The sequence below is a fragment of the Eleutherodactylus coqui genome, chromosome 10, assembly GCF_035609145.1.
Source record: "Eleutherodactylus coqui strain aEleCoq1 chromosome 10, aEleCoq1.hap1, whole genome shotgun sequence".
In the NCBI taxonomy this organism is placed as follows: Eukaryota; Metazoa; Chordata; class Amphibia; order Anura; family Eleutherodactylidae; genus Eleutherodactylus; species Eleutherodactylus coqui.
In genome coordinates this window covers 18476751-18488544 of record NC_089846.1, presented here as the reverse complement: position 1 = coordinate 18488544, position 11794 = coordinate 18476751, and the positions used below count along the sequence as shown (strand labels likewise).

At 51.0% G+C, this 11794-nt stretch overlaps 1 protein-coding gene across 1 annotated transcript in view; it reads left to right on the top strand.

Moving 5' to 3' along the window:
* Window positions 1–501: 501 nt before the first annotated feature.
* ARRDC1 (arrestin domain containing 1) overlaps window positions 502–11794 on the top strand; it is a 44368-nt gene continuing 33075 nt past the window's right edge. The window contains exon 1 of the mRNA XM_066580433.1: window positions 502–644. Within this exon, the coding sequence (XP_066436530.1) occupies window positions 527–644 (118 nt within the window). The 5' untranslated portion in view covers window positions 502–526. The remainder of the gene's footprint in view (window positions 645–11794) is intronic.

Here is an 11794-nt window from a genome sequence, read left to right as displayed (position 1 = left end):
ACATCTCAAACCTGCGCCAATTACTTGTTTGTCAGTTTGGTAAACCGTATAAATTATAGGTAGTGGTGGGCCCCATCGCTTCATGCTGCCCCTCCACCGGGTAACCGCAGCGCCCCCGAAAATGGATCTACTGCATGTTTTGCAGCACCAAAAATGATTGAATAGCAGCTTTAAGTAATCAATAAATGTTATTGAGTCTGATTGATTAACGAGACGTTGACCGGTCCGCGTGACGTATGGTAAATGACCGTGTGCAGGCGAGACATGCGAGGGGTCGTTCATATTGATATATTGTCTCAGGGACACTGAGATAATGTGAAAAAACTGTGATGAGAAATATCAGGACATGATGATGTGTGCAGCCTGGACACAGAGAGCAGCAGCAGTCCTGACAGCTCCATCAGCCCTGCTGACAGCTGAGCTCACCAGCAGGGGGCGTGGATGTGACTGCGGTGGGCGGGGCCGTGACGTCAGCAGGCAGTGTGGCTGAGGGCTGGGGCTCGGGAGCTGCAGTCAGTGTTCGGCCATGGGGAAGGTGCAGCTCTTTGAGATCAGCCTGAGGGATAGCCGGGTGATCTACAGCCCTGGGGAGTCCCTATGCGGGACTGTCACCATCAGGACCACCGCGGCCCTCGCCTATAAAAGTGAGTACACATTGGCACCCCTGTGCCCATCCCTGGCACTTTCCATATCTCATGCACTCAGATCGTACATACTTGTCCCTGGGTGATCCCCTGTTTATGTCAGCGCACATGGGTGCCACCCTTGCCCATAGCTTGAGCCATATATATACCATGCCAGTGCAGCTGGACTGGCACATGTACCCCAGCTTTTCTCCCTGGGTAATCACCTATAAAAGTGAGTCCCCATCTGTGCCACCTTTGCCCACCTCTTGATCCAAGTACATGCCAGTGCTACTGTTTTGGCACCAAGTGCCCTGGGTTAACCCCTAACAAGTGAGCCCACCCTTGCCCACAGCTTGACCCAGGTTTATACCATGCCAGTGCTGTTGGACTGACTTATACCAAGTCTCACCAGGGTCTCCACCTGGGTAAACGCCTATAAAAGCGAGCCCACATGCGCACCCACGCATGCCACTCTTGTGCCTGATATATGGGGCAACGCCATGTTCCTCGTGCCAGGACTGATGCCATTATCCTGGGCATAGGTTTTGGTTTTTTTACCCTAGGGACGGGGAAGAGAAGGGTTAATGTAGACGCTCTTCGTGGGTGAAGCCATACGTAGGTGGGCACAGTATGGTTACTATACTCTCCCCCTCCCTGAATGTAAGCTCTCTGCGGTTTTACTTTTCACATGTTGTAGAACTACAAATCCCAACACATTTAGATGCCTGGGACTTGTAGTTCCATCGTGCCCGGAAAGAATGCAGCGAGCAGGATCTTGGCAGTGCCAGGCAATGCCCAGGAAAGGTCATTTATCCTTCTGCTTCCCCCTTGGGTAATGTAAATAAGACCCCCGTAAACACTGTGCTGCTCTACAGCGGAGCAGGCTGGGGGTCTCCTACATTAGCCCCCACCTCTATTGCCCGCTGCCCGCTCTTCCTGCCAGGCCTTGCCCTGTCCTCCCCTCCCCTCCTGGTAATCCAGATTAAGGCCTCTGGTGGATCCGGGTCCCCACCTCCAGCATTCCTGATAATGGCTCCCTTGGCAGCGGCGGCCCCTTCACATCACAACCTTCTTCCCCGTATTCTGGGCTCAAACAGGTGTGTGAACGCTACCGGCCCCCTCCCCCTCCTTAGCAGGGGGGGCTGGAATTTAGGCCCTATTCACACGGGCGTTTTTCTCACGCAGGTTCTGTCCGATTGTGTTGCGGACGGCCCTCGCACGAAAAAATTAGCATACGTTTTTTTATGTATTTAAACGCGTGGGCGAAAAACCGCTGCGTGTCCTATCAGCGAGTCCTTCCTATGGCTGCGTAATTGGCGATTTACGTATTTTTCACATGCTCTCAAATTGCGCAGCATGTTCTATTTTATACGCACTACAAGAACCAATTGGAATCAATGGGTTTGTAAAAATGCGCACGACATACGCTGAAAACCGGTATATTTGCTGCACATATACGCACAAAATCAATGTGATTTGGGGTTTTTTTTTTAGTGCGTGCAAACACACGGTAAAGATATGCGCCAAATAAACGGGCAGCAGGGGAAATACACAGGCGAAAGCGCATCTCAGTGGCGTATTTGTGCGGCCAAAATGCGCTTATGCCTGTAAATGCGTGACCTTAGGGTTAAATCTCATGGACGTTTGGGCCCCGTGTATTGTGCGTGTATTTTTCACGTGCGTAAGATACACATTACACAGCATACACGCGTGCAGATGCGTATTTGCATCTCCATAGCCTATATTAGTCCGTATTATGCGCCAAAATAGGAGATGCTGTGTTTTGGGTTTTTTTTTTTCCATACACGTAAAAAATAAATAAATGAATGCACCGTATATTACATGTGTGACAGATATGCACATAATACGCGGGCGACGTACGTTTATGTGAGTGTGCGAGCCTTTAGGGCGTATTTACAGAGGCTTCCATAAGAAAAAATGGGTGACTGTTAAGCAGGAATCGCCCAAAAATAGGACTTTCTGTGGTTCTTCTATCTTGGACCATCGGTCGGAGAGAAAAATGTCCGTGTGACAACCTTACTAGTCAGTGAGTGCTGCTAGAGTCACACCGGGCTTGCAATGGTTAAATGTCACATGACTGCTGTGTAATGTTTTACTATTGCACCACCCCTCTGTGTGCGCAGGTAAGGAGGTGCCCGCTATTGTACCCAGGTACAGGGTGGGCCACGGAAACACACCACACTCTGAGGAAAGCTGTGGGAAAGGGAATCTGTCTTGGTTGCCCATAGCAACCAATCACAGCGCAGCTTTTATTCCTTATACTGCTGAGGTAAAATGAAAGCTGCGCCGTGATTGGTTGCTAGGGGCAACAAAGACAGATTTTTCTTTTACACCGCTTTCATAACATGGTGTGGTGTCGGGCTGCTATTCCGTGGCCCCCCACCCCTGTAGTAACAGTTCCTATACGTGTGGCGCTGTATATATGTATATACCTGTAGTGACACCTGCGCTCCATATTGTTTTTCTTAAGCACTTTACGTCCCTTTTTATTACGTTTTGGAGTGTATACGGGCTCGTTCAAATTGGCGCTAAGGGGTTCCATTTTTCTGCTACGTTGTGGCCTAATGAATCTGTTTTATAATTGACCGCCATCGAGCAAACGCCATTGATTATAATGGGTTCCATTCAGTTTCCATCCGTCTGGCGCTAACTGCAGCGTATTTCGTCCTGTATTTTAACGGAAATCCGCATCGTTCTGAATGGAAACGCCGCTGTGAGCGAGCACTAAGAGCGCTGCTGGAGACTGATAAATGTGTGGACCGCGCAGAGCGCAGGCTTTCACTTTGCTGATTGGCTGCCATTTGGCGCCAGTTTCCCGTATGGGAATCGTAACATACGTCTGGGGCTACTCTGTGACATTGATTGGGCAACAACAAGATGGCAACGTGGCACTGTGACACTGTCGCTGGAGTCATGGGCCAATCTGGAGCGCCGGTGACGTGACCTGGAGTCCAAAGCTGTTAGATATCTGATCGCAGGTCCTTCACGGCTTTGCCGCCATAGACTACAATGTAAGCTGCATGCGATTGCGACTCGCCTGCGATTTGGCTGTTTTATCGGGGAGTGGGGGGGGGGGGGGGTTGCAGTGAAGTCGCAGTTCTAAGGGTTCGTTCACACGAGCGTATTTGCACTTTTATTACGTGAGTAATACAGGACCTGCGTAAATATGCGCATGAAAAAATGCGCAGCTTGTCCTATTTTGGTCCGTATTACAGATGGAAATAGCCCATTAGTCAGTGGGATCACAGAAATACTCGTAAAATCCGAAATCAGTGGGACCTGCTTTTTTTTTTTTTTTGATTTGCATGCGTGTAAAAAATACAGAAGGGGCTCATTCACACGAGCGTATGTGTACAACGCAGCGTAATGCGCAGCCTATACACTCCGCTGGCAGAGAGGGCGTATGGGCTGCGATAGGCACTGCGCATGGCCGGGATTCTGCCGTAGTATGTGGTGACAATACGCCCGTGTGAATGAGCCCTAATACACACGCCGAAGAAACGCAAAGACGGCCGGATCCGCAGGGCAGAGGCGCAGCTTCCGTCTCTGTTTACGCCCGCGTGATTGAGCGGTATGACAGTCGCGCGACTTTTCGTGTCCATGTCGTGTGACCAAAGTTGCCGTATTGCCCCCGCCTAAGGGGACATTCACACTTGAGATAAAAATTGCGCGATGCGAGAGTGAGATTTTTTTTTTTAAATCTCCCGTGTTTCCCTGTGGAACCTCTCTTTTTTATCGCGACGCACGAACTTGCGATTTTCATGTGACGCATTTTTAACATTAGAAAGTTCCATTGTGTCTTATGCTAAAAAAAAAATTGCGTGGGAAAAACGCAAGCTATTTTGCTGCGATTACCCCCCCCCCCCCCCCCCCCCCCAAACTTAAAATCGCGATCGCCAGTGTGATGGAGCCCTAAAGGAATTTGTGTCGTAAAAGCGTTTATGGCGTTTACGACCTAGTTTGCATATAGTTATACTCCAGTTACGGGAGAAGGAGACGTATTATTACATGACTGGACATATTTGCCATTCTGATGCCAAGGAACCCTGGGTGGCATCCTGTGTGGGCGCTGTGATGGTGGCAATAAGAAATCCTATCTCTCTTCAAGTGCGAGCCGTTTCCCATGGCGACCAATCGGCTTACCGTGCGCCCGCAGTTTGTTGGACGCCTCACCTGCAGATTGACTATTTAAAGCAACATCTACCTTGTCACCGTGCAATCTACTGTTCCCTGTTGTCAGCCAGTTCTCTACATCCAACCCTGCTCCGGCGATCAGTATGTTATCTCGTATATATGGCGTGCCAAGAACCTGCGCAACGCCAATGATTATTTCCATGACCTCACAGGTTGACTATGCGATGAGCGTCGTATTCCAGGTGACCCGCCTGTTTATAACTGGCTGCTTGTGTAATCGTGCTCCCTGCGGGGACGGAGCGCTCGCTGCCAGCACCCTGGAGAGGGTTTCGGTCTCCTCGACCTGTTGTGGTCAGGTTGAGGAATTTAAGGGGGGGGTGTAGGGTGAGGCGCAGCAGCTGCAGGCGAGGCCGGCTGACCGCAGAGCTCCTATGTTGGGGGTCTTGTAGACGAGCTGGTTAACATTTAAATGGGCGAGTGACGTCGCCATTAGCGCGTTCGCTCTCGTGCAGATCGAACGATTATCATTCACTTTCGCTCTTTTGAGTAATCGTTCCGTCAAAATGCGCTTTTGGCAGGGTGGAAGAAAGTGTCGCCAACGGATTGTTTCATTAAGAAAGGGTATAATTGACTCCCAACTACATAACTGGGGGTCAAAACTTTTTTCTTAAAGGGACCCGAGTGTGTTTCACTACGAGCCTTTGGCGTTGTATAGACGCACACATTATGGCGCCATACAATCCCCAATATCTGCAGAGCTGTAATTCAGCACCTATAGCAGGCTGCTGTACCCCACAGGTGCCATGTTCCATTCAGTGCCATATTACGGTGCGGGCACATGTAGTTACCATGACCCCGTGTGCCGCCATCCAGCCTTTATCTTGAGTTACGTAATTTATGATTCCGCTTCTTAGAATCAAGTGTTTGTCAGAAACATCCGATATGAGTGCGCAGAGATCCTTTAATGCAGTAAACGCTACATCTTCCAGCAGTCGGCGAGGCATGCTTTTTTTTTTGTACTTGAAAACTGCATCAAAAGCCGCGTCATTTTAGCATTCCTTTGGGTGTAACGGGAATCTGCGCCGTAGTTTGTACGGCGTGGATTTTCCCACATGCGGATTTAAAATCCGCATCGCAAAAAAAGATACATTGACAAGTCAACTCTTGATGCAAATTCCGTACAGAATACGCGTTGGAAAAGTCGCGTGCGGTCCGTGACATCTTCAGTAGCAAACGTGGCAGAAATTCAAGGCTCCGTCTCATATTTCTGCTGTGGATTAAGCTAGGCGCATGCCATCCATAAGTACGAGGTGCGCCAGGGAAACTTGGGCGTAACTTGCGTTGGACAGCGCACGGACATGATTTACCCGGACGATGCACATTGATATATCTCACTCGTTCAACGGACAGAAATAGGACCTGTCATGAGTTTGTCACGTGGACCATTGGAGTCCTGGACTTGTGTAACACGGACTGCTCACGGCCCCGCGTACGCTACTGTGCCAGAAGTCTTCTAAAAAATCCATGATGTGGATGTTAGATCACCTTATGGCCCTTTTAAGCTGAATGCACACGGCCGGGTCGGACCCTGTGCCCCAGCATTGCCCCCCCCCACCTGTCAGCTTGCCGCCTTTCTGCTCTGCGGATGTTCCGGCTGGCGTGCCGCCGTACATGTACAGTGCAGAGAGTCGCGCTGGCGATGACGCGGATCCGCTGTTACTAACCGTGGGACAGACGGACGACTTCCGTTGACTGCAAGGCCCGCACTAGAATAGGAGATGCTGCGTTTTTGTTTTTTAATTTATTTATCCCCCCCCCCCCCCCCCCCCATTTTTTTCCCCTGTGACGGAAAATAGCAGTTGATTTCTGCTCGTGGGCAGGAAAAAGCGTTTTCCACTGCATGTCCTATGGGTAGTATTTGCTGCGGGATTCGGAGGCGAACGCTTGCTCCAGATCCCGCGGTGGGCATTGGGCCTTACACGGAAAGGTTAGCGTTCAGTTTATCACTGGCTTGTGTGAAAGTGAACAATAACTGTTCAGTGTAAACACGGCCGCCGACTGAACGCCGAACCAGAATTCATCCGCTTATCGTTTGTCCGGTTTCTGTAGGCATAAGAATCAAACGCCGATCAGCCTGAGCGAGCAGGCAGTAGTTCATCTATAATGACTAGCTGTTAAACCCCAGCGCGCTTCGCCTACAGTTAGGACATGATTATCGCTCCTTTGGAACAGTTATAAGGCCTTAAGCGCTCAACAGTCGCCCCGTGTAAAAGCGCCCTCGGGCCTCATTCGTACTATGTTCAAATTATATAATCTGCGCCAATGGGGGCTTCAATAGCAAACGGCGGCAGGGATTAGTGTTTTCGGTGCGCTGCTACGCTCGGTTCACGCTGGATGCCGCAGCAGAACTCTTGACACAATCTATCTGTGAAGGCAGCGGCCGTTTTGCTGTGGTTTTTGCTAAGGTTTCACACGTGGGTTTAGCCTTGTCCGTGGGCAGGATCCCATTGCAGAATTCTGGTGTGTTTTCGCATGATTCACAAGGAGTGACACACATTCTTTCTGTGGAAAGACGTAGGAAATTTTGCACATGGATTTTGCCCATTGACGGGGCTAAATATGCATGCGGATACACTGTTGTACCTCCTCTACTTTGGATGCGATATGGGGGGCATGGAGGCCCTAGTACCCTGTTGCACCACCTTTTGCTTGGATGCAAGATGGGATATGGGTAGGTATGGAGGCTCTAGTACCCTGTTGTACCACCTCAAGCTCGGATACAAGATGTGATTCAGGCTGGCATGGAGGCTCTAGTATCCTGTTGTGCCACCTCTAGCTTGGATACAAGATGTGATACGGGCAGGCATGGAGCCTGTAGTACCCTGTTGTACTGCCTCTAGCTTGGATACAAGATGTGATATGGGCTTGGAGGCTCTAGTACCCTCTTGTACCGACTCTAGCTTGGATACAAGATGTGATACGGGTGGGCATGGAGGCTCTAGTACCCTTCTGTACCGCCTCTAGGTTGAATACACGATGTGATACGGGCGGGCATGGAGGCTTTAGTACCCTGTTGTACCACCTCTAGCTTGGATACAAGATGTGATACGGGCGGGCATGGAGGCTCTAGGCAGGATTGAGGCGCTCACCCCGAGGTCTCTAGACACGATTTAAGACCGGGAGTAGACTGGTCGAAACGTTGCAGCCAATTTTTATGACGGAGGAATGACGTTTTCTATACTTTTTATTGCATCTAAGTGCTGCCTCTACATTATATTCTTTCCGTTGATTGTGGAACCGTGGTGCAGGTTCCGTTCTAAGGCTTTGCACAACTGGATCCTGCCTTTGTGGAGCAATAAGTGAGTGCTGCTTGTGTGCTACTATCTCAATACAGGGGTGTAACGATGGCGCCCCTGTCTCTGGATGGCGAACAAAGAAACAGTTGTTGCTGCTCCTGCTTGTTGGATGATCAGACGCTTCTCTCTACTGGTGGTCTGTAGGGGGCGTCCTGAGCCCGGTCACCTTGTGTGTCCTCACACATCCACTGGTCCCAACACCCCCTAACAGTCTGGTCAGATGGTCCTCTCTACTGGTGGTCTGTAGGGGGTATCCTAAGCCTGGTCACCTTGTGTGCCCTCACACATCCACTGGTCCCAACACCTCCTAACAGTCTGGTCAGACGCTCCTCTCTACTGGTGGTCTGTAGGGGGGCATCCTGAGCCCGGTCACCTTGTGTGCCCTCACACATCCACTGGTCCCAACACCCCCTAACAGTCTGGTCAGACGCTCCAATCTACTGGCGCTCTGAGCCCGGTCACCTTGTGTGCCCCTATCCACTGGTCCCAACACCTCCTAACAGTCTGGTCAGACGCTCCTCTCTACTGGTGGTCTGTAGGGGGCGTCCTGAGCCCGGTCACCTTGTGTGCCCTCACACATCCACTGGTCCCAACACCTCCTAACAGTCTGGTCAGACGCTCCTCTCTACTGGTGGTCTGTAGGGGGCGTCCTGAGCCCGGTCACCTTGTGTGCCCCCATCCACTGGTCCCAACACCTCCTAACAGTCTGGACAGAATGGCCGGTGGGGGACAATTCATCGATACAACCATCCAGCTTCTCACATCCCAATAATGCGCCCCTCTCAGACTCTGGTAACATCTCTTCTCAGCGTCGTAGAGGCGTCTAGTGGTCAACAAGCTCTACAAGCTGAAGAAGAGGTCCCTACACACAAGGAGCCTCCGAGAGCCTCTTATATGCCAAGGGGGAACCACTTATAGGGCCTCAGGTGACAAGACCGTCCATCTAATCACCACAACCCACATCCTCTGCATATCTGCCTGAGATGGAACTGCATGCCGGGGTTTGCAGCAAAACTACAACTTCCTATAGGGGCCGAATAGTTTTTTTTCCCCCCACAATTAGGGCTCCTGCAGACGGCCGGATTGGATCCCACTGCTAGAATTCTCGCAGCGGGATACGTACCCATGCCCCTGCAGTGACCCGCTGCAGAGATGCCACGTCACCAGTGACGTTTCTGTGTGGGCCTTTGCGAGGCTCGCACAGAAATAGGACACGCCACCATTTGTTTACTGAGTTTTCACGCAGTCAAATCACGGCTGTCTGTATAGGATTGCATAAACCAGTGCAATCTTGTGGCAGCGGGACCAATGGAAATTCAGCGGGAAATCTTGCCGTGTGTGTAATATATAACCTATTTCTATTCGAGACCCCACATAAGCAGCGCCTCCCTGGGTGTAAGTGACTTGCTGCACGTTCCTGTTTTATTGCGCTGGGTGTTGATCTTTGTGACCACAGACGCTCCTGACCGTTGTTACTGCGATTAACTTTAGTCAGGGCTGTAATTAATTTAACGTCTTCGCGGTCGTCGCAGAATATCCGTTTCCCTGAGCGTCTCCGGAAGAGTTAAATCCGTAGAATAAGCAATGTCTTTGTTTTCTTATGCGTGGAGGAAGCTGATTTCACGGCTTTTCTTACACTTATTGTGTACGAGACGAGGGAGGTAATAATTTCATCCAGCGGTTGGTCGCTTTTGTGCTTGATGCGTTTAGAATTGCTGTTCCTATAATTAAATTTTAACGCCCGTGTGGCAACGGGACGGTGGCGGCGGCGGCCTTCCACGGGGTGGTATGTGCAGTCTATACAAGCCTGACGTCCTCGAGGTGTTATGTATCCGTCGTTTCCAGCTGTGACCTGGTATAAACGCCAGAACCCTCACAATGGGCTACAGCAGGTCGGTGCTGTGTGCAGACCCTGAATCAGCAGGGGGTGGAATGAGATTTGAGCGCCGGAGCCTGAGTGTTAACAGGAAAGCAGCAGAATTAGCGGTTTCCCCGCAGGGGTCTTGGCTATGATTAGAGGTCAGGGGTCTTGTTGGGGCATATGGACATCGTAGAGTGGGGTCCTCACTGGGCTCCAGCAGTACTTACCCCTAGATGGCATCTGCAGAGGGTCTTTCTAATGCCCACCTCCCCTGTTAACGAGCGGTGTAGTAGCACTCTAGTTTGTCTTACTTTACATAAAGCTTCCTTTGTTCTTCTTGTAAGTAAATGCATGGATTACTTGTACAAACGGTTACCTCCACGTGAGATGATGTCAGAGGAAATGTAACCCAAAACCACCACTCCCTGCGTGGACTTTATTCGGGTATGTCAGTGCAGAGGAGTCTGTGATTTGTCAACACGCATAATAGTCACATGCATGTGACACGCATGATCGTCCTGCATATCTAATTGGGTAAGAAGGGACTTTGCATAATTACATAAGGTGCGCTGTCAAAACTCAGTTGAACGTGACATGATTTTGGATTCCTAATATATAAACACTGATGTGCCAAAAGTCATGGGACAGGAACTGATATTGTGTAGGACACCCTCTATCCGAGTGAAGTGCAACAACTCAACGTAGCATCCAGTGGAAGGAAGACGCCTGGAGGGATGTTGAGCCGTCTGGATAGTTACCCACAGCTGCGGGGTATTTGTAGGCGTGAATGCACCTCTCCACCATATCCGATAAACGCTCATGTCGAGTGAATGTGCAGGTCGTACCATTCGTAGGAACTTTCCAAAATGCTCCTCCAACTAAGCATGGACAACTTGGCCCAGTACTGGAATATCCCATCATTGTGGACATGAAGTCCATGAAAGGCTGCAAATGGTCACCGAGGAGGGAAGCATAACGGGCATCAATCAATGTTAAGAAGGACCAGTGGATACAGCCCATGCCATGAGAATATACAATACACACAGTGCCTTGTCAGCTGGGGTCTGTGGCTTCAGGGGGTCTGCGCCGCACAAACCCTACCATTAGCCGCTGGTTCCATGACTTATCAGACCACGCCGCATGTTACCAATCTGCTAGGGTCCGGTTACAACCACACGAGCTCAGATAAGGCCCTGTGCCAGGTGTTGTGGTGGTAATAGAGGCATCTGGTGGGTCTTCTGCCCCCAAATCCCATGGAAGGTAAAGAACGTTGCACCGATCTGCGGGATACATACGTGTGTGGGGTCTCCTGTGCCGATCTGCGGGATACATACGTGTGTGGGGTCTCCTCCGCTGACCTGCGGGATACATACGTGTGTGGGGTCTCCTCCGCTGACCTGCGGGATGCATACGTGTGTGGGGTCTCCTCCGCTGACCTGCGGGATGCATACGTGTGTGGGGTCTCCTCCGCTGACCTGCGGGATGCATACGTGTGTGGGGTCTCCTCCGCTGACCTGCGGGATGCATACGTGTGTGGGGTCTCCTCCGCTGACCTGCGGGATGCATACGTGTGTGGGGTCTCCTCCGCTGACCTGCGGGATGCATACGTGTGTGTGGTCTCCTCCGCTGACCTGTGGGATGCATACGTGTGTGGGGTCTCCTCCGCTGACCTGCGGGATGCATACGTGTGTGGGGTCTCCTCCGCTGACCTGCGGGATGCATACGTGTGTGGGGTCTCCTCCGCTGACCTGCGGGATGCATACGTGTGTGGGGTCTCCTCCGCTGACCTGCGGGAT